Source organism: Neoarius graeffei, chromosome 16 (genome assembly GCF_027579695.1).
Source record: "Neoarius graeffei isolate fNeoGra1 chromosome 16, fNeoGra1.pri, whole genome shotgun sequence".
In the NCBI taxonomy this organism is placed as follows: domain Eukaryota; kingdom Metazoa; phylum Chordata; class Actinopteri; order Siluriformes; family Ariidae; genus Neoarius; species Neoarius graeffei.
Genome location: NC_083584.1, coordinates 17854499 through 17880965, shown reverse-complemented (window position 1 = coordinate 17880965; position 26467 = coordinate 17854499). Strand labels below are relative to the sequence as shown.

The window sequence follows — 26467 nt, the reverse complement described above, 5'->3', positions numbered from 1 at the left end:
CAAGCTGGAGCCTATCCCAGCTGACTACGGGCGAAAGGCGGGGTACACCCTGGACAAGTCGCCAGGTCATCACAGGGCCGACACATAGACACAGACAACCGTTCACACTCACATTCACACCTACGCTCAATTTAGAGTCACCAGTTAACCTAACCTGCATGTCTTTGGACTGTGGGGGAAACCGGAGCACCCGGAGGAAACCCACGCGGACACGGGGAGAACATGCAAACTCTGCACAGAAAGGCCCTCGCCGGCCCCGGGGCTCGAACCCGGACCTTCTTGCTGTGAGGCGACAGCGCTAACCACTACACCACTGTACTGCCCTGCTTTTGAACCTGTCATTCAACAAATTTTAATGCTTAAAGATGAGGAATGCAAACAAACCAGTGAAATGACAGGAGCAATTTGTGAAAAATGCGATAATAATAATTCTTGAAAAATTTTATATATATATATATATATATATATATATATATATATATATATATATATATATAAAATGTTATTCCCATCAAATATTTTCATTCCATATTTTATTGCTTTTTTGTATTTTTTGGGGTTTTGTTTTCGAGTAGAGTTTTTATTTCGTACTCAGTTGTTTCAGCAGCACGGTCCACCATTTTGTTTTTCTCTACTCATGGTATATGAGCTGACAGCCTCGTAGTAGAATAGCTAGAGTGTGTGATTGCTCATATCCAGTTAATGTGGATGGAATAATGTCTGTTATAAGAATTAAAATGGCATTTTTAGTATTTAAAAATAAAATGTAAAAAAAAAACCTGAAATGTTTTAAAATATAACATCTATCAGCACTAATAAAGCTCCACGATCTGGGCCACATGTGCCTTGGATAAGCAGAGGTTTAAAGTGCAGAACTGGGTCAGTGTTGGTCTAATTGTAACTGGTTCTGTGCCACATTTGGACCAAATGTCAAAATAAGTTCTGGGTCTGTGCCTGATCTGAGCTGAATATAATAAAATCAAAGATTGAGGTCGGCCAGATTTGGTTTAACTTCACATCAAGTATATGTAACTTATCTGTGCAAGTTTTGGATGGCCCCATCTCATCTCATCTCATTATCTCTAGCCGCTTTATCCTTCTACAGGGTCGCAGGCAAGCTGGAGCCTATCCCAGCTGACTACGGGCGAAAGGCGGGGTACACCCTGGACAAGTCGCCAGGTCATCACAGGGCTGACACATAGACACAGACAACCATTCACACTCACATTCACACCTACGGTCAATTTAGAGTCACCAGTTAACCTAACCTGCATGTCTTTGGACTGTGGGGGAAACCGGAGCACCCGGAGGAAACCCACGCGGACACGGGGAGAACATGCAAACTCCACACAGAAAGGCCCTCGCCGGCCCCGGGGCTCGAACCCAGGACCTTCTTGCTGTGAGGCGACAGCGCTAACCACTACACCACCGTGCCGCCCGGATGGCCCCATGTGCAAAAAAAAAAAAAAGATTCCAGATCTCGGGAGAGGTTTAGGCCAGAGTAGCTCAGGGTACTTGGGCCTTTTTGTTATTACTTGTATCTAGGATTAAATTATGCCTGGCACAGTAACAATAGTAGATTTTCTACACACACACACACACACACACACACACACACACACACACACACACACACACACATTATAGTTATATACTTCTACCTCATAGTTGTACATTTCCGACTTTCATAGTTGTATGGTTTCAGGTTCGTATTTGTACATTTTAGTTCATAATTCACATTTTAGATTAATTTTTTTCTTAATTCAGAGGTGTAATTTAAAAAAATTGTCATAGTAGTACATATTCTAGTTAATAGATAGGGGAGAGCGGGGAGACTTGGGACAAGTCTTCAGCTTTTGTAGATTGTGTGAAATTCTTTGCAGGTAGCGTCACATTCATATCACATTAGAGAATAGTTACTATCCCCTCTTACCACAACATGAGTTTCTCAGCTTGTCACATATCCTGGCCTTCAGATTTCACTTTTTCTGTCATTGTTTTTTGAAGGGAGACGTGAGACATCGAGGGGAGACATGGGACATTGTGTTGGGAGACTTGGGACATAGTAGGGAGACATGGAACAAAAATAAAATACCTTGCTCAATCCTACATGTTTAATTTTTATTTATTATAAAAAGAAACTTGCCCCATCTGAACTGTATGAACACACAATGTGGGTACAGCAATAGAAAAATGTCAGTTTACTCAAAACCTCATCTCATCTCATTATCTCTAGCCGCTTTATCCTGTTCTACAGGGTCGCAGGCAAGCTGGAGCCCATCCCAGCTGACTACGGGCGAAAGGCGGGGTACACCCTGGACAAGTCACCAGGTCATCACAGGGCTGACACATAGACACAGACAACCATTCACACTCACATTCACACCTATGGGCAATTTAGAGTCACCAGTTAACCTAACCTGCATGTCTTTGGACTGTGGGGGAAACCGGAGCACCCAGAGGAAACCCACGCGGACACGGGGAGAACATGCAAACTCCACACAGAAAGGCCCTCGCCGGCCACGGGGCTCGAACCCAGGACCTTCTTGCTGTGAGGCGACAGCGCTAACCACTACGCCACCGTGCCGCCCCTACTCAAAACCTGAAGAGACAAAACAGATCCATTCTCAAGAAGGAATGAAATAAGCTTCATCCTCGTGCACGGACACGCCCACATTTTTAACAATAATTTTAAACAAGTTTATATTTGTCAACCATAAGAAAAAACCTGTAACTTGATAAACCCTCCCAACTCTCCCCATCTGGCCATTCTGAAAAAAAAATCCTTAAATGTTTTTTCCCTAGAATTTAAGTTTAATAAATAATCCTATACACCCACCCACACACCTGCTGTTTTATGCAGTTCTCTAATCAGCCGATCCCTTGACAGCAGCACGATGCATCAAATCATGCCGATACAAACCAAGAGCTTCAGTTAATGTTCACTTCCATCCATCCGTCCATTATCTGTAGCTGCTTATTCTGTTCTACAGGGTCGCAGGCAAGCTGGAGCCTATCCCAGCTGACTATGGGCAAGAGGCGGGGTACACCCTGGACAAGTCGCCAGGTTATCGCAGGGCTGACACATGGAGACAAATAACCTTAATGTTCACTTCAAACATCAGAATGGGGAAAATTGTGATCTCAAAGTGTGACTTTCTTTCACTGTGGCATGGGTGTTGGTTTGAGCCAGATGGACTGGTTTGAGTATTTCAGAAACTGCTGGGGTTTTCACACACAACAGTCTCTAGGGTTTACACAGAATGGTGTGAAAAACAAAAAACATTGAGTGACTGAGCGACAGTTCTGTGGGTGGAAACAAATGCCTTGTTGATAAGAGAGCTCAGAGGAAAATGACCAGATTGGTTTGACCTGCCAGGAAGGATATAGCAACTCTTTGCAACCGTGGTGAGCAGAAAAGCATCTCAGCATACTTCTGGATATGCTTTTGGACACTAGCAACCACTCTTACCCCTTTTCCACCAAATCAGTTCCAGGGCTGGTTCGGGGCCAGTGCTGGTGCTGGTTCACAACTCGTTCAACCTGATAGCCAGCTGAGAACCAGTTTGCTTTTCCATAGCTCGGGGTGCTAAGGGGAGCCATGTCATTACGTCGCTGTATACGTCAGTTACGTCACTGTGTTTGCATAAACCTTGGCGCGAACATCGAAGCAACAACAACATGGAAGAAGCAGCAACAACAACAACAATAATGGATGACTTTGCGTTTGTACAGCTGCTGCTTCTCGTCGCTTAAAAATGGCGACCTTTCACGGTCTTGCTATTGTTGTTGGTCTTAACAACTCCCCCGACGTAAGCGGTTCTTTCCTCTGGCCCAGCAGAGAGTTGGTGCTAGCCTGGAACCGGTTTTTCTGGCCCCAGAGCCAGTTCTTTGTCAGTGGAAACAGAAAACCCAGTTCCAAACTAAGCACTGGCCCCAAATCAGCCCTGGAACTGCTTTGGTGGAAAAGGGGCATCTGTGGAAGCTAATGGGGATCCAAATAAAGAATCGGAATAAGCACAAGAATAAGAATAAGAATGCAACAGTAGAAGACCACATTGGGTTTTATTCTTGCAGCCAAGAACAGGAATCTTAGAATCAAAGACAAGTTCTGATTAAAGGGGTTGTTGAGTGTATATGGTAATTCTCGGCTACATTCTTTAATTCCTAACAAATCCCCACGTTACACCGTAGAATGGAGGTGGAGGCAAAATAGGAAATACAAGTTTTGGTTTTTATAATATTGAACTGCACAAACCTTACTGCACTGGCTCCAAAGGAAGCAGGTTACTCTAAGGGGCAACATCTAACTTCTCATCTCATCTAAAACCTCATCTCATCTCATTATCTCTAGCCGCTTTATCCTGTCCTACAGGGTCGCAGGCAAGCTGGAGCCTATCCCAGCTGACTACGGGCGAAAGGCGGGGTACACCCTGGACAAGTCGCCAGGTCATCACAGGGCTGACACATAGACACAGACAACCATTCACACTCACATTCACACCTACGGTCAATTTAGAGTCACCAGTTAACCTAACCTGCATGTCTTTGGACTGTGGGGGAAACCGGAGCACCCGGAGGAAACCCACGCGGACAACATGCAAACTCCGCACAGAAAGGCCCTCGCCGGCCACGGGGCTCGAACCCGGGCCTTCTTGCTGTGAGGCGACAGCGCTAACCACTACACCACCGTGCCGCCCAGCTAAAATCTGATCAGTTGAAATTAATTGATGGGAACACAAACTATCCCAAGTCTCCCCTGTCCCAACTCTCCCTGCTCTCCCCACACATGCATTTTCTAGTTCATAGTTGGACATTCTTTCAATTCCTCATTTAAAGCTTATGAAAGTAAATATTAAATTATAACCGAGTATAAATCATGCCAACTTGCAATTTTAATAATGAAATAAAACTAGGACAAGTATTGTTTATATCTGATGTAAGAAAATGTTTGCAAATTTTTTTTCTTTTACACAATTGAATCAACATTCTACACAGTTTAAAACCAGTGTGTATATTTGCCTAGTGTGATTAATTGTTGAATAATTGGATTAAGATCACATTTTTTCGCACTTATTCATGTCTGTAACAAGTTTGAGCATCCTTTGCTTCAGGCCTGATATCTATGGGCCGTAACCAAAATCACTCATGACTCCCTATGGAGGTATCATTGCATAGCGCGTGACGTAATTAGGTCTCTATTCTACGTCGTGTACTACGTGGCGAATTCATATCCAATTGGAACACAGCCTTGTAAATGTGTTACGGCTCCTTTAAGAATCTGGGATTTGGGAGTGACGCGGATACGAAGCCTGTTGATCCATTCCGAGTTTTTTTACAACGAAAATTTCTTGGACGGCAGAAAGTCGGCGGTTTGTTAAGCTGCTCTTCGGTTCCGAGTCGCGCTGTATGACGTTAAACGACGAGGAGAAGAAAGGATATTTATTGATTTGCCTGAGTTTGGTTGTTTTGTGGTGCGGGAGTGAGAGTTAATTCGGGATAAGTTTGAAGCTGATAAGGAGGAGACCATGGACTGGGGAACCGAGCTGTGGGTGAGTCCGCTCCGCTCCGAACTCACTTTCCCTTTAGTTTACCTCACACACATCACTTTCTGTCTTTAGCGCGTTTTGTAATCGTCTCTTTAATCGAACTGATTTGGTGAAGGTGTTTTTTTTTAAAGAGTTTAGCGGGTTTCCGCTCAAACCCATCTGTGTCTGTCCTGCATGTTCAGCTTTTCAGTCTCCCAGTGGAGGGAAACATTATCCTGCTCCCGGTCAGAGGGGCTCTGGGTCGCTGAGCTGGTTTCCTGGCCCTGATGGTGTTGAGTTAGTGTGGAGGAAAGCTGCAGGATGCGCCTGTGCTGTGAAACTGAGGGAGCTGGAGAGACTCTGATCGATTCCCTTTCAGGGTGAAAAGATCTTTACTGGGGATGATGATGATGATGTCAGCTGGTCCTGATTTCTCCTGGACATGTGATGGAGGTGTGGTAGTGGTGGGGATTTGGTGGACGTGTGGATCCAATGTGTACGTGTGATCTGGTGCAGTGGGGATTTGGTGAGGACATGTGATCTGGTTTGGTGGGGATTTGGTGGATGTGGGATTTGGTGAGGACATGTGATCTGGTTTGGTAGATGTGTGATCTGGTGTGGATGTGGGGATTTGGTGGATGTGTGATTTGGTGTGGACGTGTGATCTGCCGTGGTGGCGATTTGGTGGACGTGGGGATCCGGTGTGGACGTGGGGATCCGGTGTGGAGGCGATTTGGTGGATGCGGGGATCCAGTGTGGATGTGTGATCCGGTGTGGCAGGGATTTGGTGGACGTGTGGATCCAGTGTGGTGTGGATGTGGGGATCCGGTGTGGCGGGGATTTGGTGTACGTGTGGATCCGGTGTGGCGGGGATTTGGTGTACGTGTGGATCCGGTGTGGCGGGGATTTGGTGTATGTGTGGATCCGGTGTACGTGTGGATCCGGTGTGGCGGGGATTTGGTGGATGTGGGGATTTGGTGGACGTGTGGATCCGGTGTGGACGTGTGGATCCAGTGCGGTGTGGATCCGGTGCGGCAGGGATTTGGTGGACGTGTGGATCCGGTGCGGCGGGGATTTGGCGGACGTGGGGATTTGGCGGACGTGGGGATCCGGTGCGGCGGCGATTTGGCGGACGTGGGGATCCGGTGCGGCGGCGATTTGGCGGACGTGGGGATCCGGTGCGGCGGCGATTTGGCGGACGTGGGGATCCGGTGCGGCGGCGATTTGGCGGACGTGGGGATCTGGTGTGGATGTGTGGATCCGGTGTGGTGGCGATTTGGTGGATGTGTGGATCTGGTGTGGACGCGATTTGGTGGATGTGTGGATCTGGTGTGGACGTGTGATCCAGTGTGGTGGCGATTTGATGTGCATGTGTGGATCTGATGCGGACACGTGATCCGGAGTGGTGGGGATTTGGCGGACACGTGATCCGGAGTGGTGGGGATTTGGCGGACGCGTGATCCGGAGTGGTGGGGATTTGGCGGACGCGTGATCCGGAGTGGTGGGGATTTGGCGGACGCGTGATCCGGAGTGGTGGGGATTTGGCGGACGCGTGATCCGGAGTGGTGGGGATTTGGCGGACGCGTGATCCGGAGTGGTGGGGATTTGGCGGACGCGTGATCCGGAGTGGTGGGGATTTTTTCGGATGCGTGATCCGGAGTGGTGGGGATTTTTTCGGACGCGTGATCCGGAGTGGTGGGGATTTGATGTGGATGTGTGATCCAGTGGTGTGGTGATTTGGTAGACATGTGGATCCGGTGTGGATGTGTGACCCGGTGTGGTGGGGATTTTGCGGGCGTGTGGATCCAATGCGGACGCGTCATCTGGAGTGGTGGGGATTTGGCAGACGCGTGATTGGGAGTGGTGGGGATTTGGTGGATGTGTGATCCGGTGTGGACGTGTGATTTGATGTGGATGTGTGATCCAAAGTGGTGGGGGATTTGACGTGATCTGGTGTGGTGGGGATTTGGTGGCCGTGGGATTTGATGTGGATATGTGATCCAGTGTAGTGGCGATTTGGTGGATGTGTGATCCTGTATGGTTTGTTGGGGATTTGATGTGGACGTGTGATCTGGTGTGGTGGGGATTTGGTGGCCGTGGGATTTGATGTGGACGTGTGATCTGGTGTGGCGAGGATTTGGTGGCTGCGTGGATCTGGAGTGGTGGGGATTTGGTGGATGCGTGGATCCGGTGTGGTGGGGATGTAAAGGAAGCTGGGATTCAGAGTTTCATTTGTAAGGCATGTTAGCTGTGATATAACTAACTTTTTTCACTGAGGTGCTTGTCTGTCTGTTTTTGCCCTGTCTGTCTTCCTTGCACTCTCTCTCTTCCTTGCACTCTCTCTCTTTGCCTTTATATCTGTCTATCCCTCTGCCCGTCTGCCTACATTTGTCTGTCTGTCTTTCCCTTTGGCTGTATGTCCGTCTCTTTCCTTCTATCAGTCTGTCTCTCTGTGTACACTAAGTATTATTCATTCCTCTTAGTATCTATTCCTCCACCCATCTGTCTTCCCTCCCTCCCTCCCTCCCTCCCTCCCTCCCTCTGTCTGTCTGTCTGTCTAGCCATTCACTGAGCTCCTCTGTCCCTCCATCTGTCTAGCCCTCTGTTTGCACTCATGTTCCTCCCTCCAGCCATTAATCTCCTCCTTTTGTATGTCTGTCTGTTCATCCATCCATTCACCACTTCATGTTTTTTGGTCTTTTATTGTTTCTGTCGTTTCTTGTTGTATGAAAATATATAGCTTTCTCAGCTGACCTGTCGTAGTTATTCACTTTCCTTCTGTTTGTGGCACAAAGTTGGACCAGCTTCCGAACGTTTGATCGGCGGCACGGTGGTGTAGTGGTTAGCACGGTCGCTTCACAGCAAGAAGGTTCTGGGTTCGAGCCCAGCGACCGGTGGGGGCTTTTTCTGTGTGCAGTTTGCATGTTCTCCCTGTGTCTGCGTGTGTTTCCCCCACAGTCCAAAGACATGCGGTTCGGTTAATATGGGACGGCCTTGGGCTGAGGTGCCCTTGAGCGAGGCACCGAACTCCCAACTGCTCCCCGGACGCTGTTAGCATGGCTGCCCACTGCTCTGGGTATGTGTGTGTGCTCATTGCTCACGTGTGTGTGCACTGCTTCAGATGGGTTAAACGCAGAGAGGAATTTCACAAGCGTGTGCTGAATAAAGTTCGTTCTTTCTTTAAGCTGATGTGTGTTTGGGTTCCAATCCTGAAGGTGTTTTTACACTCACCTGAAGTGCTGCAGCGGTTTTTATGTTTACAAGGAACGTAAATATTTTTCACGATTATAACCACAAGTTATACCTCGACGTCCTGCTACGAGACTTTTCAGAAAGACCTGGACCTTCACTGACGTGACGCAGGAGTCTGTGGGCGGTGACCCGAGTGGCGTAGTTTATTCAGAAAGCTTCGAACGGTTCTCCGACTTGCTGCGTGAGTGTTTGGAATGTTGTGCTCTGAAGTTAACACTCGCGCGGAGTTTCCACCCTGGACGGCTAAAATGAAAGGACAGTGTCCTTGACACCGGTGGCAGCTTCTCCGGTGACCGTGGCTCTGTTTTCAGGAAAGGAAAAGGATGCACGTGTGTGTGTGTGTGTGTGTGTGTGTGTGGTTCAACATCGACAGTGTGAAAGTGGAGCATTCGAGTGAAGAGAGAAGTGGGTGGGAAGCTTCTGACCTTGTTCCACCGTTTCCCTCAGGCTTTCTGTCCTCTGTCCCCTTTCCATCATGTGTTCTACTGCGCCAGCCTAATTAGTTTTGCCCTAATTTCTGTGGCCAATCATCCAGCCCACGTCCCTGCGGGGAGACACGGTGTTACGCTGCACATTTTTCCCACACAAAGAGAGATGTGTTTGTCTCCTGGCCTGTGGTTGACTGAATTTCAGATCATTACAAATCCGCTGATGCTTTTTAATTGGGGTCGAGCATGATTATTTTTTCTTGTCATCATCGTTCCGAGCTTCAGTACAGTATAAGTTCACGTCACATCATGTCGTAAATGCTCGTCTAGACGCAGCTGCAACGTTGTTCTTAAAATATCTTATTCACATTTGCAGGATTAAAGCGACAGTCACTAGATGGTACATCAGAACCAAATCATTTTGGTCCATCAGGTTTCCAAGCGGGACTGTAAAATATTGAGTGTGCCCAGTGATTTTAAACACCTTGACTATCTTTGTGCTGGCGTCTTGATTTATGATCTGCGTCTTAAATTCAGATTCAGAAGACTGGGATTGAAAAGTTTTAGAAGGTCTGAATGCGACATGAGATGTTTTTAAAATTCAACAGAACGTAGTATTCAGGGCTTTACGTTAACTTTGAGACATGGTTGCCCATTTGTAAAAATCTGGTTGCCCGAACTCAGAACATGGTTGCCCAAATATTACATATTTTATTTATTATTCAATCTTCTCAGACACTGTCTGTATCAACAAGCATTGACACTAGCGCCCCGTGCAAGTAATGCGGTAATTAGTCATGTAGTGAAGGACATACCAATAGACAGTCCCCCCAGGCCATCCTTAAAAAAAAATCCGTTTCCTGTCCACCGGGTGAGCAAAAAAATTCAGTCGGGAGGGAGGGATTTTTTTTTTTATTATATATGGATGGATAAGAAATCGCAATGCTGTGTTTGCTTTTTCTTTCAGTACTTTTTTTTATTACAAAAGCAGACACGTTAATAAAATATGACGGTTTAACCCATTGACGCCAGATGCTGCGTCGTGCAACATTGCCCCTAGCGCCGGTTGTTGCATAACGCAACATTGCCCCAAATGCTGGTTGCTGCATAACGCAGCATTGTTGATTTGTCATTATTTTCAAGATGCATGCCAGATTTTTTTTTTTAATAAAAATGTTAGTGTTAATGCTGAATGAGCATGATCCAATAAAAGCAGAGAATTTTATCTTTTAAATGCAACTTATTTCATGTCTTTATGTGCTTCAGAGGCTGAGATATTGAATTTTTCATCGGCGTTTTAAATTAATTATTTTTATTTCAGAAAACCCTCAGGCAGATGGGGACCTTTTCTAAAAACTGGCTTAGGCATTTGCAGACTTTTTTTTGCAGGCGTTTCAGGCGTCAATGGGTTAATCAACTGAAACTTGTACAAAAGCTAAGTTAGCATTTTAAATGCTGACTGCAACATTTGCAAAACTTTTACAAAGGTACTTAAAATGACACGCGGCCTTTTTGTAGTTCTAAATCGAGCGTTAGGCCTAGTTCGGATGAAATTACACTATTAAAATGATCACTGAATGATTTGTTTTTCTGAATCTTGACTATTTTGTTGTTCGCTAGAATACCATTTTGCAATTTCACACTTAAGCAAATGTTTGAAAACTCCGGATCTGCTTCCTTCATGGAGGCTGCCAATTTTTTGTGGCGCATGCGCAGAGCTGATTCAGTTCAGACTGCGCGCGCACTCGGCGGAGGCAGTAGTGTGTCGGAGGGAACAGAAGCAGAGGTGACGCTTATTTTGTCTCCGGTAAACCAGTCTTCTCTCGTTCAATTACGTGCCAGCATCAAAAGACACCGTTGGTTGTAAATGAAGCCAAACTGAGTGGTTGGAGTGTATTTTCATACACAAATGGAGAAATGTTGGCTGAGTGTGTAATTGTGTAGCCCCACTGCAGACCGTTGTCGTTGTTAATTCATAGCATGCTCAACTGCGTGAATGTGTCATGCACCGAAAATAAGAGATTTACAAGCCAGGAACGCCTCATGATGCAGTACGCAAGAAAAGAAAGAAGATTTACTGCCATTTTACTTTGTATTTGAGTAAAGTGAATAAATAAATGGTCTGTGGAAAATACATTTAACCCTGGGAACTGCGTGCACAGGAGTTTGTGTGTTTACTCCCCCTGGCTGGCTACTTATTTGTCATGGCTGGCTAGTATGAGCCTTAGTGGAAAGCCCTGGGAATGCGGAAATGTCAAGTTCGATTTTTAGATTTACGAACCCAAAAAAAATGTCGAAAAACCGGTGTTAAATTTCAACCGCACAAACGGTACTCACCTGGCCGGTGGACCGGAAACAGAACATTTTTTTAATAATGGCCCCAGGATTTTGCGGGCCTTTTTTGTGATTGTTGCGGGCAAAATGTCTGATGTTGCGGGGGGTTTTCCAAAAAATTGTGATGAAAGTTGCGGTGTTTTTTAGGTTTTTGTTGCGATTACATTGCAGGAGGAAGTGAAAGTTGCGAGAAATTGTTGCGATTTTCTCTTTTTGTGATTAAAATTGAGTGATATGTTAAATATTAAAGTTATTACTGAAAAACTATTGATTAAAAAAACAAAGGCACCGAGAAATGGTCCTATAAACAACTTTACCAATATAAAAGATTACCAGGACTACAAAAATGCAGAAAAATAGGCTTTACTGATCCAAATGCTCCTGTTGGTTCAAAAGTTAAAGTGCAGAGAACCTCACAGCACAACATGAAGTTACCTTCAAATATAATATAAATGCCTCAGCTTTCATGTAAGAAAAAAAAACTATTAATACTAGTACTGTGTGCAGGCAGTCTCTCCTGAAGACTAAATTAAACAATAATTATAAACTATAATAAAATAAATGGCTCAGGCTTCATAGAAGAAAAAAAACAATTTGAACAGAATCTCACAGTATGATGCTGAAGCTGCCTAACAATGGAAAATAAAATACCATTTTGGCAAAAATGTTGGCATCCATTAATTTATTGTATTAAGTAAAAAAAATAAAGTGCACACAGTCCTTCACTGTAAACATAACACACTTTCAGTAACAGAATTTAAGCCTACATAAACACTGACTCGCACATGCAGTGTTGCCAGATACTGCTGACGTTTTCCAGCCCAAAACATGTTCAAAACCCGCCAAAATGCACTTAAAACCGCCCAATCTGGCAGCACTGCGCACATGCTGCTTCTCTTGAACGTATACACGGAAGTAAGGCGGAAGGTAGTTTGTCGACGTCACCTCAAGACGACGCCAACGATTGGTCAAATTTGAGGGAAAGTTGCGGTGATTAGATATAATTGCAACACCACCCTGAATTTGTGGGGATTGGTTGAATTTGCGTTGAAGTTGCAAATCGCAACATCGCGAAATCCTGGAGGGTCTGAATAGAACACTGAATATGTACTACGCAATAATTATTAGCAATGGGAAACTGCATCGCGAGCCCGCGATGTGCAAATGTGAATTCCGCTAGTTGTTGAACATCCCGTAACGATAACATGGACGTGGTCTTTCCGAGTCAAACAATCGCAAATCGTGATGGAATTTCATCGTAATATGAATGAATAAACATCGTTTTTCACGCAAGTTGACATATTTGGGTAGTTGCCCGATCGGGCAAGCATTTGTGAGAGTCTGGTTGTCCGAATCTATTGAATGGTTGCCCCGGGCAATCGGGCTACTGTTAATGTCGAGCCCTGGTATTCAGCTGTAGACCAGTGTTGTAGTCAAGGCACTAAACCTCGAGTCCGAGTCATAAAAGAAAATTTTGAGTCGAGCCTGAGAACAAGACCCCATCTGCACCATGTGACGGTGGCTGTTAGGCCCGTCACGATGACAAATTTTGTTGGACGATATATTGTCTCAGAAATTATTGCGATAAACGATATTATTGTTGACGTCTTTTCAAGACAATTTTATGCCACTAGTAAAATAATCATTGAACAGTAAACTTTTTTTTTTTTTTTTTTTTTTAAATTCAGTCAACTTATTCAATTCAACAGTGGAATGTAAAAAAAATATATAAATAAATAACCTAAAGAAATAAAACAATCAAATGAAACCACTCACAACAAAAACAAATAAAATACCAGGCTTTCGTCTAAACCGGGGAACAGGGGCGCTGCGCCCGCTTACTCTCGGCGTGCGCCCCCTTACTGAAATGCCAGTTGAACCCCAAGTCACACTTAGGCCATGCACTTATATGCTACTGCACAACATGCAATCTTTCTCAAAACGATCTTTTCTCCGTGAAAACATCCCAGCAACACCACGTGACAATGTGTCTGATCATCAAATACGTTATAATTACTCCAAAAATATTCCAATCATAGTAGATACACCGCCAGACGGTGCCAAAACGATCCGAATTGGCGTTTTCCAGACTGAGGCGCCATGTTGTTTAGTTGTTTACTTGTCGCGGCTGCTCTCGCGAGATTTGACATGGGTTACATACAAGGTCAGCTGACTTGTAGAGCGAGATTTCTTGAGACTGAATGACCTTTCACCCACCGGCGCGGGAGCTTTTGACAGAAGTAGTTCGCGAGTTGTTTTTGACACTTGGGCATTTAAAGATGTCATCCCACGGCACGAAACGGAAGAAACCCAAAGACTGTCCGGGGCAGAAGATGATTACTTTTCTTTTTCAATGTTGACAGACAATTTGTTACAATTTCCCTGTCAGATAGCCTCAGAATGTCCCATTGGAGCCTCAACTTTTCAAAGGCTTCGCGCGGCACGGGGGGGGGGGGGGACAACCGGCACCATCTCACCCCCCCCGTCGCTTCGCTCCCTCGCCATGGTGAGCACCCTCATACTAAATTTTTCTAGAACCCCCCCCCCCTGAAATACAATCTATGGCTCTTAAAAATTGTATAATATTAACTTGGCACAGGGTAATAAAAAGACATTTCTTTTTTTTTTTCACAGGCAACATTCTGCCAGCCCAGTTTCTCAAAAATTAGTACCCAGATAAACAAAAAGTGCAAAGCAAGAACGTATTGCCAGCTGTCATTTTGGATAAAAGGAACAACTATTAGAACGAGGTAACATGTCGGCAAGGGCGTAGGTTTGGTATTAACATTATTGGGGACGTAAACCCAATGCCAACCCCCAGTGGTGCCAACATTAGAGGGTCACAATATTTTGCTCCGTTGTGTTCCACCAAAAGAGTCTCCGTCATCTCTCCAAAGTCCACATGTTTAAAATTTGAAGTTCAGAACTGTAGTAATTCATGAATAATAATAATAATATGCAATTCATTTGATTAATTGCAAATCTTGTATGTGGTGATTAACTCATTCTACCAATTTGCAAATGTGTTTGACAAGCGAATAGCGCATTGACTGTCGGGAGGGTGTATGTTCCTTTCTCTCATACCGTAAATGGAAGTAAAACCCATCCGGAGCCTTAAACACTGCGTTCCATGAGGCTGGCAGGGGGAGTCGCTCTCTTCTGTGGGATCTGCAACTGGTTTTAGAACGCTAGTTTAAGCCGATTGATCTAACGGTAAAACAGGACGAGGGCTCGAGAACCTTTTCGACACATTGAAAGGTTACAGTTTTACTTGGCAACAGGATGTATCTGAATTCTGATTGGTTGTTCTATTCTTGCCCTTTCGTTGTCTTCTGCCCCTTTTCCACCAAAGCAGTTCCAGGGCTGGTTCGGGGCCAGTGCTTAGTTTGGAACCGGGTTTTCTGTTTCCACTGACAAAGAACTGGCTCTGGGGCCAGAAAAACCGGTTCCAGGCTAGCACCAACTCTCTGCTGGGCCAGAGGAAAGAACTTCGTACGTCAGTGGGGGGGGGGGCGCGGAGTTGTTAAGACCAACAACAATAACAAGACCGCGAAAGATCGCCATTTTTAAGTGCCGAGAAGCAGCAGCTGTACAAACGCGAAGTCATCCATTATTATTATTGCTGTTGTTGTTGCTGCTGCTTCCGCGTTGTTTTTGCTTCGATATTCGCGCCAAGGTTTATGCAAACGTAGCGATGTAACTGACGTATACAGCGACGTAATGACATGGCTTCCCTTAGCACCGCGAGCTATGGAAAAGCAAACTGGTTCCTAGCTGGCTCGCAAGTTGAACGAGTTGTGAACCAGCACCAGCACTGGCCCCGAACCAGCCCTGGAACGGATTTGGTGGAAAAGGGGTATTCTTGAGCGGAGGGAGTGACGGGGTTCTACAGAGAAGAGTTTTTAGCCGATCGCTTTCAAATGAAGCCCCTCAAAAGCCAATCAGTCCAGCGGATGTGTGTAGTCAGTATGTGACGTTTTCAAAAGACAGGCGGGAGGAACCAAAAATTTCTGATCAAGAAGGTGGAGGCTGTTATGCTAATTACGTGAAAAATGTTTTATTTGATTGCTCGTGGCCCAGACACCTTTTAATGTCCACATCACCATCGTGGTGGTGTTGTTTACATGTGTCATGTTACACGAACTTGGTCAGGGCTCTCTGCAGGTCTAAAGGCCTCTGCATGCTCTTGCGACAAGGCTTTCGCAGATAGCTTTTCGCAGACAGTTGTAATTTATCGTTGAGCGGGGAGTAATAGGCGTGCGCGATGTTATTCACCGCCACAACGCAAGGGGGCGCGAAGTCGCGAAATCGCTAGTAGTTGGTGGGTGTGGTTAGTGGAGTGTTTATCCTCCGGTTACTTATAATGACTAGAACTGGAGTCGTATAGATGTACGTACTTCCTCACTTCCTCGATCGACCGCTCTTCGTGCTGCTCCATCTTCGCTCGTGTTTTTAAAAATGGCGGTCGTGAAAACAAACCAAACCGGGAAAGTAGGGAAGCGGAAGTGCGTGTACAGCGGATGTAGAGTGGACCAATCAGAGCCCTCTTGTCTGCGATGCTGTCTGCGAGGCTTCTGCGGTGGTCACAATTTTTGGGAGGTGCACGCAGAGCATCTGCGAAGGGGGGGGGGCTACACAGATGCTATCTGCGAGGACTGCGTTGTCAGCATAAATTGGCCTTAATGAACACCACTTGTTGTCAGTATCAAGTCGGATTGTTATTTCCATGCCACACAAACTTAGAAAATGGTCATATTCATATGTTGTCGTTTTTACACGCTGAACCCGAACTGTTGAATTTTACGAGCTAATCTAACGTTACATTCCTCAAGGATGGTTTGCTAGTGGGCAGCGGGTCACTGCACTGCAACCGCACTTGCTAATTGACATGGTAGCTGACCTTGCTTGCTGTTTTCGCAACCACGCCCCCAGAGCGAATATTCATGAGCAAATTTTGCGGGGTTTCGCCCAGTGGAAACCTACAGTAACCATTTGTGTACCGTACACAGAGCGCATTCCCCCCCCCCCCCCCCCCCCCCCCCCCCCATCAGAAATATTGGTAGGGACACATCCTTACTCAATTCTACGCCTATGGTCTGTCCAACGGAGCAACGTGTTGTCTCTTCCCCATTCAGTGGATCCCCCGGCTGGATAACTCTTGCATGCTGGGAGGCCCCGCCTCTGACAGAGAGCCGCGTGAGACGACAGAAAACGGCGCGGTGTTTTCAGTCAGTGGGTCAAGCGAATACTCTGGCGACTTCTCTGTGTAGATGTACAGCACGTAAATGCCAAAATCACGGTAAAAAAAAATTAACGAGTTCATTTTCATTTACCGTACGATAAGTCGGTATGTCGAATATCGCGACAGGCCTAGCTGTTGCTGCCTTTGTGTGAAAGCGTCTCTGCTGCTGTGTTGGACTAACGTTCCTGCTCGACTGCCCCATTTTAGTTAACAGGCTACAGATAAAAAGCTTGTTCATCGCTCAGCAAGCACTGCCCACTATCAACAGGGCAAATAACATAGCGTGTCACTTCCTTCTCTGGGTGGAGTCTCGCCAAATAACGGTTGAAGTTCGAGGTCGTCCCCGTCGTCTCCTCGATATGTGGAACACACAGCAGTGCATGTTTTATTTTATTTTATTTTTCCCGCTGCACGAGAAGTCTGTATAAGCAAAGTGGACAATCCTCGGGCCGTTCTCTCCAGGCATTTTAGCGCCATTGATGTTAGTTTGTTCCTGAACATGGCACACGAACGGGTGAATGTGCATTCTTTTGCATGAAATTAGTATAAAAAAATAATGTAAATATAAATATCTTAAGCCAAATTATTATGGCACGTTACAAAAAAATAAAGAGAAAATCAGAGTCCGAAAAAATTTCCAATTTATGAGTCCGAGTCATCCGTGCTCACAAGGGCAAATACAGCCCCAATTACATCCCGTATAACGGCGCCCAAATTACGGGCTTGTCAGAAGGCCCAAAATAGAACATACGAAAATCGCCCAAATTAGAAGAAAAAATCCTGTTTCATAAGGGTGGAGAACCCCAAATATTTTGTCATTATTGTTAAATGTCATTTTTTGGCATATATGTTTCAATTTGTTGTTCAGTCGCTTTATAACATGAAATGCGTCTAGCGATTACCGTAAACCGTGTCCGAGTCTCTTGGTGCGTTCATGTGCTCTGGGAATTATGGTAAATACCAAACGCCGACATGGAAAGCACACATGAACACCCCCTCTTGTGGTATTTTCCACTGGGCAACTCGTAGAAAATTTTGATACACGAGTTGCCGAGATGAGATGAACTTTAACTAGGGGTGGGCGATATGTATCGTCTGCAATGTCATCGTGAATGTTGTTTTGACGATGTGTAATTTTGCATTATCGAGTTTTTTTAATTAAGCCGCCAAAAATCAATACAGAGCGGAGCAGACCCGGCGCCAGACACGGACTGACGGGCGGGCCTTGAATTGCTTTGGGGGGGCACACATTTTATACGCCAAGCCAGGGCAACACAACTGTTTCTAGCAACCCAGGAGAGCAGCACAGACGTGACGAGTTAAATATTCTAAGAAACCTATAAAGCAACCAAAACAACTTTCCAAAATGTATCAAACATTGCTCAGCATATTAAAAGTTTTTTTTTTTTTTTGCTCCGCTGGCCGCACAAAGCTGATTTCGGGTATCTACCGGAAGATGTCGTGATATGATCCCGTCCAGCAATAAAATGTGATTGGCTGAGACAGCTGCTCATTTACCCAGATACCATCTGAAGAAAAAATGCGATTGGTCGGTTGGTTCATTCCATGTCATTAACCCATTGGTTCCCAAGAAATATTAGTCCACGTTTATAGCAATGATCCAGAAATTATTACTAGTGTTTCTGTACTCACGGATAATAATGAATGAACCGATCAGCCGATTTCGAATAGTTTCAATACATTTTAAATTGAGCACATTTTTCTTTATTATTGTTATACTGAAAAACTTTGACTTGTAGTTTACGTTTTTTTTTGAGGGGGGGAAAAAAAAACAAAGAAGAGCAATTCCAGCGTTATGGACGCGACACTTGAACTCAAAATGGCAACAAATGACCCAGTGCATGTTTTATCGTCTCCCAGTATTTAAACAGGTGTTGCATATTTTAAGGCTGTACCATACTGGAGAAGTGATAGAACAAGAACAATTCCCATAGTACATCTAGGGCATGCCAGAAAACGCCAATAAAAGATGCGTTATGGATGTGACAGAAAAAGTATCACTTTTCTTGGGTGACTGTACATTTTTATCAAACTCTGTGAAATCGTAAACCTAATGTCGAAATGGAGAGATCCATTTGATAGAGGGGTCCAAGGTGAATATTAAAAAATCTTTGTTTAAAATATTTTGTATTTCATGCAGAGTTTCGGAAGGAAAAGTCAGCGTTATGGATGTGACGAAATTCCGTTATGGATGTGACGCGTCTGAAATAGACATGGCATATGTTTAGAAAATCAGCAATTTAACCACCATAACCCTTTGAAAAACTCTCTAAATATCAGCTAAAACTATCAAAGTTCTTAAATAATATTTAGGATGGCTATTGTTTTGCTGTTTTGTGGATTTTAGTGTACATTTCTGTGGCTTGTGGCAATAATATAGAATTGCACATGATCAAAGTTGATTTTAGCTTGGGTTTTACATTATAAGAAAGAAAGACTGACAGTGACATTAGGTTGGTTACAAATTGGTTCAGCTTATTCACATCTGTAAAATACAGGCCTAGGTGATATCTCTGGGAGTGGTTTTGATGTATTACATGTTGCTTTATTTTTGCATGGTGAGGTTGACATTTACATGGACTTGCCCAGAAGCAGCAGCTGTGACGGGCTCCTATCAGGCCAAGTGCGGTCACTCGCCGGCCACTTTCAGGCATCTTTTTCGGATTAGTGAGACCAGACCCTCTGAACATGAATGGGGAGATATCAATACTGGACTCTGTGAAAACTAACGGTCGCGAAGAGCATGTGATTGAAATCGCCATGAAAAGTTGATTATACTTGAGTGTTAGGTTGGTTCTCATGACTCAGAAAAAGCTTTAAAATCCACTTTTCTCGTGGATTATTTTGACACTGCGCAGGCGCAGTACTTCTATAACGGCAGGAGAGGGACGGCGGAGCACGAAGCTGCAAGATGATTGGAAAGCTGTTGGTTCAGATCGACATATGATTGGTTGTTGGCAGCGGAACAGGCGGGATATTTGCAGACCCGTACTGCCGTCAGAGACGGTTGATTAGAATGTTTGCTGCCGTTACGAACTGTCAATTGAATTATTCATTTTTATTAATTTAAAGTTGTTTAAGAAAATAAATATGGCTTTTCCTTAAATACTTGTCACTGCAATGATTCTTTTAGTCATTGTAATTATTGTAATCTTTAAGCAAGTGTTTTTTTTTTTTTTTTAAAATATCGTCAAAATATCGTTATCGTTAAAATCCTAAAAAATATCGAGATATTATTTTTTGCCCATATCGCCCACCCCTAACTTTAACCTTTTCAACATGGCGGCAAGCGGTACAAGACTAGCTTATGAACCAAGAAAGAAGTGGTTTTCACCTACGGAAAGCTGACTCTCACCTTTTAAACGAGTCATGTTATGTATATTATATTATTATAATATGTATATTATAGCCTAATACAAAATATTCTGTGGCTGTCCAAAGAACGCCAACAATGATCTCGATACTGGCTACTCTCATTGTGGCTGCAGCCAAATTTCCAAAAACTGCGTGGCATTCAATGTGTTAAGAAAATCTCTACTTGTCATGATCAGGAAATATTCCGCATTATTTACCTTTTGACTTTTGATAACTCGTATTCCTGCTGCAGCTGATGAACAAGGCAATCTATAATTGTTTTAGCCAAATAACAGGCCCGATTCTGAATCTGGTCCACCATCTTTAATTTGTCAACAACAACAAAAAGCATGTGAACACAACACACTGGTAAATACCACTTCCCAACTGGAAAATATCATCTTCCCATAGCACATGAACGCAGCATCTGACGTCTGAATGTCGTAAAATGTACTTCCTTTATGTTGTGAAATTCTCAACAATTCATGAGAACACGTGGCTGTCGGTTTGCGATACTGTTGATGGTACAGATTGACAAGCGGTCGTCATGCCGGGTCGTGGTAGACCTATGGCCAAGTTTACATTAGACCGTATCTGTCTCGTTTTCTTCGCGGATGCACTGTCCGTTTACATTAAACCGCCTGGAAATGCCAGGAAACGGGAATCCGCCAGCGTCCACGTATTCAATCCAGATCGTGTCTGGTCCGGTGCTGTGTAAACATTGAGAATACGCGGATACGCTGTGCTGAGCTCTAGCTGGCGTCGTCATTGGACAACGTCACTGTGACATCCACCTTCCTGATTCGCTGGCGTTGGTCATGTGACGCGACTGCTGAAAAACGGCGCGGACTTCCGCCTTGTATCACCTTTCATTAAAGAGTATAAAAGTATGAAAATACTGCAAATACTGATGCAAATACTGCCCATTGTGTAGTTATGATTGTCTTTAGGCTTGCCATCCTTCCACTTGCAAGTGGTAAGTGATATGCGCTGGGATCACACACACAGCGGCTCAGTCCCGAATCACTGCTCGTGCGCTTCACTCGCACGCTCTGTGAGCTGTGCAGGGCCGGAGTGCGCACCCTCCAGAGGGCACTCGCTGTTCAGGGCGGAGTGATTTGGAGAGCAGGATGCCTGCGGAGCCGAGTGTATCTGTGTATTGGTGTTGGTGTGTGCACGCGAATCGTGTATTGGTGTTGCTGTGTGCACGCTAATCGTTTTAAAAACGTTAATCTGATGATCCGCTGATACGGTCTAATGTAAACATGGGCTAAGACAACTGGTAAATCACATAAGAACAGTAGTTCATATATTAATGGAAAATGCACAGTCGATGGCATTATTAAGTCTACAGGCGGGGGAATGGGGAGGTTTATAAATAAGTTTTATGGTATGTATTTGTTGCTAGAAAATATCTCGTACACACATTTCTCTGTAGAAAATGATTTAATTCTAAGAGTAATAACTTTAATTGTGTTGTTGAATGACTGTTATACTAATTATACTACTGGACCGATTATTAATATATGTAAAGACATACTAGAAACTATTTTATGTGGTTATTAGGGCTGTAACAATATGCGTATCGAAATTGCGATACGCAGAGCCACGATTAGGGATGGCGGAAACTAAAAAAAAAATCTTGACCGACCACTGAGCCTCATTAGCCGGTTAAAGTCGGTTAACCTACGAGTTTAAACAGGGATGCAAACGGCGCGCCTTTTTCACGGCTCGTGCAGATCCGATTTTTTTTTGGGGGGGGGGGCGTTGGAGTGTCTGAATAATTTCATCAGAGTAAATTCTGTATTAAAATTACTCCATAAGCAAATGCCGTTACAGTCCATGAAAAAGTCGGCATCTGCGCCTTTACGCTACGTTCACACTGCAAGGCTTAATGCTCAATTCCGATTTTTTTGTGAAATCCGATTTTTTTGTGAGGTCGTTCACATTAACAAATATATGCGACTTGTATGTGATCCTCAGTATGAACGAAAAGCGACCTAAAAGTGTTCCGCATGCGCATTGCAGGATACGACGACGTCACACGCAGTGAGCATGGCCAGTGTTTACGGAAGTAAAACCGCCCGGTTGCGGTATGACTCATCCAATCTAGCTTGAATAGCTGTATCCACCCAAATGGAAATCAGCTCCCTAACCTCTGCGTCCTTCCATTGAGAAGATTCAGAACCTTCACAGCCCGAAGCGTCCCTCGCATTGATGTCATGCGCAGGGGCGCAGATACGTTTTTTGAACTGGGAGGGACAAAAAACTGGGGGGGACAAAGCTGCCAGCAAACCAACCCCAACCCTGATATGCCTGTCAAACTTGTTGTTAGTAACCATAGCAACCAAGCTCGAGCTCGCAACCTGTGCAGTCTGCGCAGCTCAACCAACCGAATATCAGTCTTTGTTTTGTTTTATGTGAGTTGTTGCAACTATGTATACACTGCCGTGCACCTCAATAAACCGAATGGTAATTAGTCTTTTGATTTTTCCGTGAGGTTTGCCTTATGCAAAGAAAGACAGCATAGACGTTTTTTCCTCCCTATAAGTGGGGGGGGGACCGAACGAGGTGAATTTAAATCTGGGTGGGACGAGTCCCACCCTCTATCTGCACCCGTGATTATGCGCCATGTTGTTGTAACTTTTTTTGAGGGACCCGCCGCCTACTTCAGTGCAGAATAGTGACGTTTGTGGCTTGTTGATGACGTGTAAGTCGGATGAATGCGACCTGGCGGTTCAGACTGAAGTCGCATATGAAAAGAGCGGATAGGAATCGGAATTAGGACCACATATCCAAACGGCCTGGGTCGGATTTGAAAAAATCGGATCTGTGTCGTTCATATTGTCAATAAAAGATCGGATACAGGTCACATATGGGCGAAAAGATCGGATTTGAGTCACTTCAGCCTGCAGTGTGAACGTAGCCTAAAATTATTCATTAAGACAGACTTTTTAATATAATGAGTTTTATTCTTCCAAACAAAATTATAAAGCAACTGATCGATCTCCTTGATAACTTTTTTATGAACATCTAAGGAAACGGCAGCATAGGTAAGCCTGGATATACCTTCCGCCTTAGAGAGTAGTGTTCTACCTTTTAGTGAAAGATCTCTTTGAAGCCACTGATTAAGTTTTTTTTTTTTTTTTTTGGTTCTTTCTAAAATTGGGATAAAGTTCAAGTCACACCTGTCTTTTTGGTTTTTTGAAACAATTATTCCTAGGTATGTGATTCTTTCTTTAATTGGAATATTGCAGATAGCAGGTAACTCACATTTCTTGACTGCCATTAGTTCGCATTTATTTACATTCAAATGAAGACCCGAAGCTTTAGAAAACATTTGAATTCTATCGAGAGCAAGAGAAACTTGAGAGGAGTCTTGTAAAAAGAGAGTCGTGTCGTCAGCGAGTTGGCTTATAATAACTTCCCTATCTGTGACCGATGTACCTTTCAGATTACTCGCTTTGATATGATTAGCTAATAGTTGAGTGGAAAGCAGAAATAAATAAGGACTGATAGGACATCCCTGACGTATCCCACGTTTTAACTCAAATCTAGGAGATGTACCATTTTTTTAGTTTAATTGAGCTACTCCCATTGGCGTACAATGTTTTAATTGCTCTGCAAAAAAAATCACCAAAACCAAATTTGTCAAGTGCTTTAAAAATGAATTTGTGTTCAACTGAATCAAAAGCTTTGTAAAAATCCAAAAACAGGATGAAACTTTCATTATTAATTAACTCTGGGTAATCTAATATGTCAAGTACAAGTCGAATATTATTGGAAATATGTCTGTTTCTCATAAATCCAGATTGTGTCTCATCTATATCATCCAAAACATTTTTTAAGCGCTTAGCAAAAATAATAGCTAAAACTTTGTAGTCATTGTTGAGGAGACTGATTGGACGCCAATTATCAATAAGTAAAATATCTTTCTTAGGGGGGCGGCACGGTGGTGTAGTGGTTAGCGCTGTCGCCTCACAGCAAGAAGGTCCTGGGTTCGAGCCCCGGGGCTGGCGAGGGCCTTTCTGTGCGGAGTTTGCATGTTCTCCCCGTGTCCGTGTGGGTTTCCTCCGGGTGCTCCGGTTTCCCCCACAGTCCAAAGACATGCAGGTTAGGTTAACTGGTGACTCTAAGGCCCTGTCCACACGGCAACGGATTCAGGTGACTCCGATACAATTGCTTATCGTTTAGGCCTGGCGTCCACACGGCACCGGCGTTTTGGGTGCCCAAAACGCAATCTTTTTGAGAACGGGTTCCAGAGTGGAAAGATCTGGCAACGTTGCCGTTGTGAAGTCGTCTGGATGAGTAGAATGGATTTGTTTACGATGACGTCACAACCACATGACTGTGAGTGCTTCACGCCGGGTAGAAGTGTAACGAATATCACCAGGAAAAAGCCTTACAGAGCACTAGTGAGAGTGAAACACGAGCTTGGATATTATTATTATTATTATTATTATTATGTTCAGTGTTAGTTCACAGTAGTAATGCAAGAAGCAGAATAGTGACAGTAATATTCATTTATGAAATGGTCTGATTCTTAACACCAGTAGTGCCAATGATCTTCTCATTGCGATGCGATGCGAGTTGTCAACAAATCCTATAACTTGGTTCATGAAACGCGCTTACAAAATATTTTCACTGTGAATATTTATTGTGTAATGGTGCAATCCCGCCAGCAAAAATAGGGAAAAAAGGAGCGATCTCACCTCTTCAGATGTTGATTTAAGTCCGACAATACATTCCTTAAAAAGGGCGTAGAGGAGCAAATTAATCCAATTTATTCCGGACCATTAAAGACGCCGCCTTCCGCGTAGAATCATACGTCTCCTCGCCGCCATATTGGATAGGTCAAAGCGGAGAATAAAGATTAGCTGCGTTTAACTGTACCAACAGGTTTACCGTCCAAACGAGATCACATGGGATTACCTTTCACAGGTGAGAAACAACAAATTAATTCCATCAACGTGTATCATTCACTTTATTCCGGACCATTGAAGACGCCGCCTTCCGCGTAGAATCATACGTCATCCTCGCCGCCATTTTGGAAAGGTCAAAGTGGAGAATAAAGATTAGCTGCGTTTAACTGTACCAACAGGTTTGCCGTCCAAACGAGATCACATGGGATTACCTTTCACAGGTGAGACTGGAAAAATACTTTTCATTGTATTTGGTCATTATAATGTAATTTTACAAACAGATTTTCCTGACTTTGTGGCTAATATGAAGTCTCGCGCATAATGGTTTATGCGCATGCGTCGTTACTACTTCTATTGTTCTGGTGTCTCCGAAGGGACCGTCTTACAGCGCCCCTAGAGGTGTGGCATGTGTATTGCATCGTTTTCAGCAAGCGTTGCGTTGCCATATGGACCTGATATTTTACTGATTGTTGCCCATTTGGACGCGATATATTTTTAAATAACATCTCGTTGCCGTTGTCGTGTGGATGTAGCCTAAATTGACCGTAGGTGTGAATGTGAGCGTGAATGGTTGTCTGTGTCTATGTGTCAGCCCTGTGATGACCTGGCGACTTGTCCAGGGTGTACCCCGCCTTTCGCCCGTAGTCAGCTGGGATAGGCTCCAGCTTGCCTGCGACCCTGTAGAAGGATAAAGCGGCTAGAGATAATGAGATGAGATCTTTCTTAGGTTTAGGGATGAGGGTTATGAGGCCCTGTGTTAGAGTGGGAAGGAGAGCACCTTTGGCAATACTTTCGCAAAACACTTGTAACAAAAACGGAGCTAATTCCTTGGAGAAGGATTTGTAAAACTCCGATGTAAGACCATCCACTCCAGGAGATTTGTTGTTCTTTAAGCTGCTAATTGAGTCTATTACTTCCTTTAAAGTGATTGGACAATTACAGAACTCTTGGTCCGCAGTACTGATGGGAGTAACACCAGTTAAAGAATCCAGAAACGAGACAGTACTGTCTTCACAATATTGGGAGCCGTATAAATTTTTATAAAAGTTGGAGCAGACGTTTGCTATCTGGTTTGCATCATCACATATTACATTGTCTATTCTTAGTTGATGAATGGTATTATTTTTGGACTGGGACTTTTCTAACCTGAAGAAATACGCCGAGTTCTGTTCACCTTCCTCCTGGACCTTACAAAAGCCCCTTCAGCTTTAGACTGGTAGATCTTGTCTAGTTTGTTCTGATATTCAAATAGTGTTTCTTTTTCTTCAGAGGACAACTTATCAGGGCATATGGAGGATAAGATAGTTATCTTGGAAATCACCTTTTCTTCCTCATGTCGTTTGTCTTTAGCGAGATTACTGCAATATTTCCTAAAAAATTTCCCAA

General features: G+C 44.2%; 1 protein-coding gene across 4 annotated transcripts in view; it reads left to right on the top strand.

Moving 5' to 3' along the window:
- The first annotated feature begins 5303 nt into the window (after window positions 1–5303).
- trip10a (thyroid hormone receptor interactor 10a) overlaps window positions 5304–26467 on the top strand; it is a 159786-nt gene continuing 138622 nt past the window's right edge. For 2 of the 4 annotated variants that reach the window (XM_060942586.1, XM_060942583.1), the window contains exon 1: window positions 5304–5552. Coding sequence is in view for 3 of the 4 variants with exons in the window: in XM_060942583.1 (XP_060798566.1) it covers window positions 5529–5552 (24 nt within the window). In the remaining variant the exon portion in view is untranslated. The remainder of the gene's footprint in view (window positions 5553–26467) is intronic. The other 2 variants (XM_060942584.1, XM_060942585.1) reach the window with 2 other exon arrangements.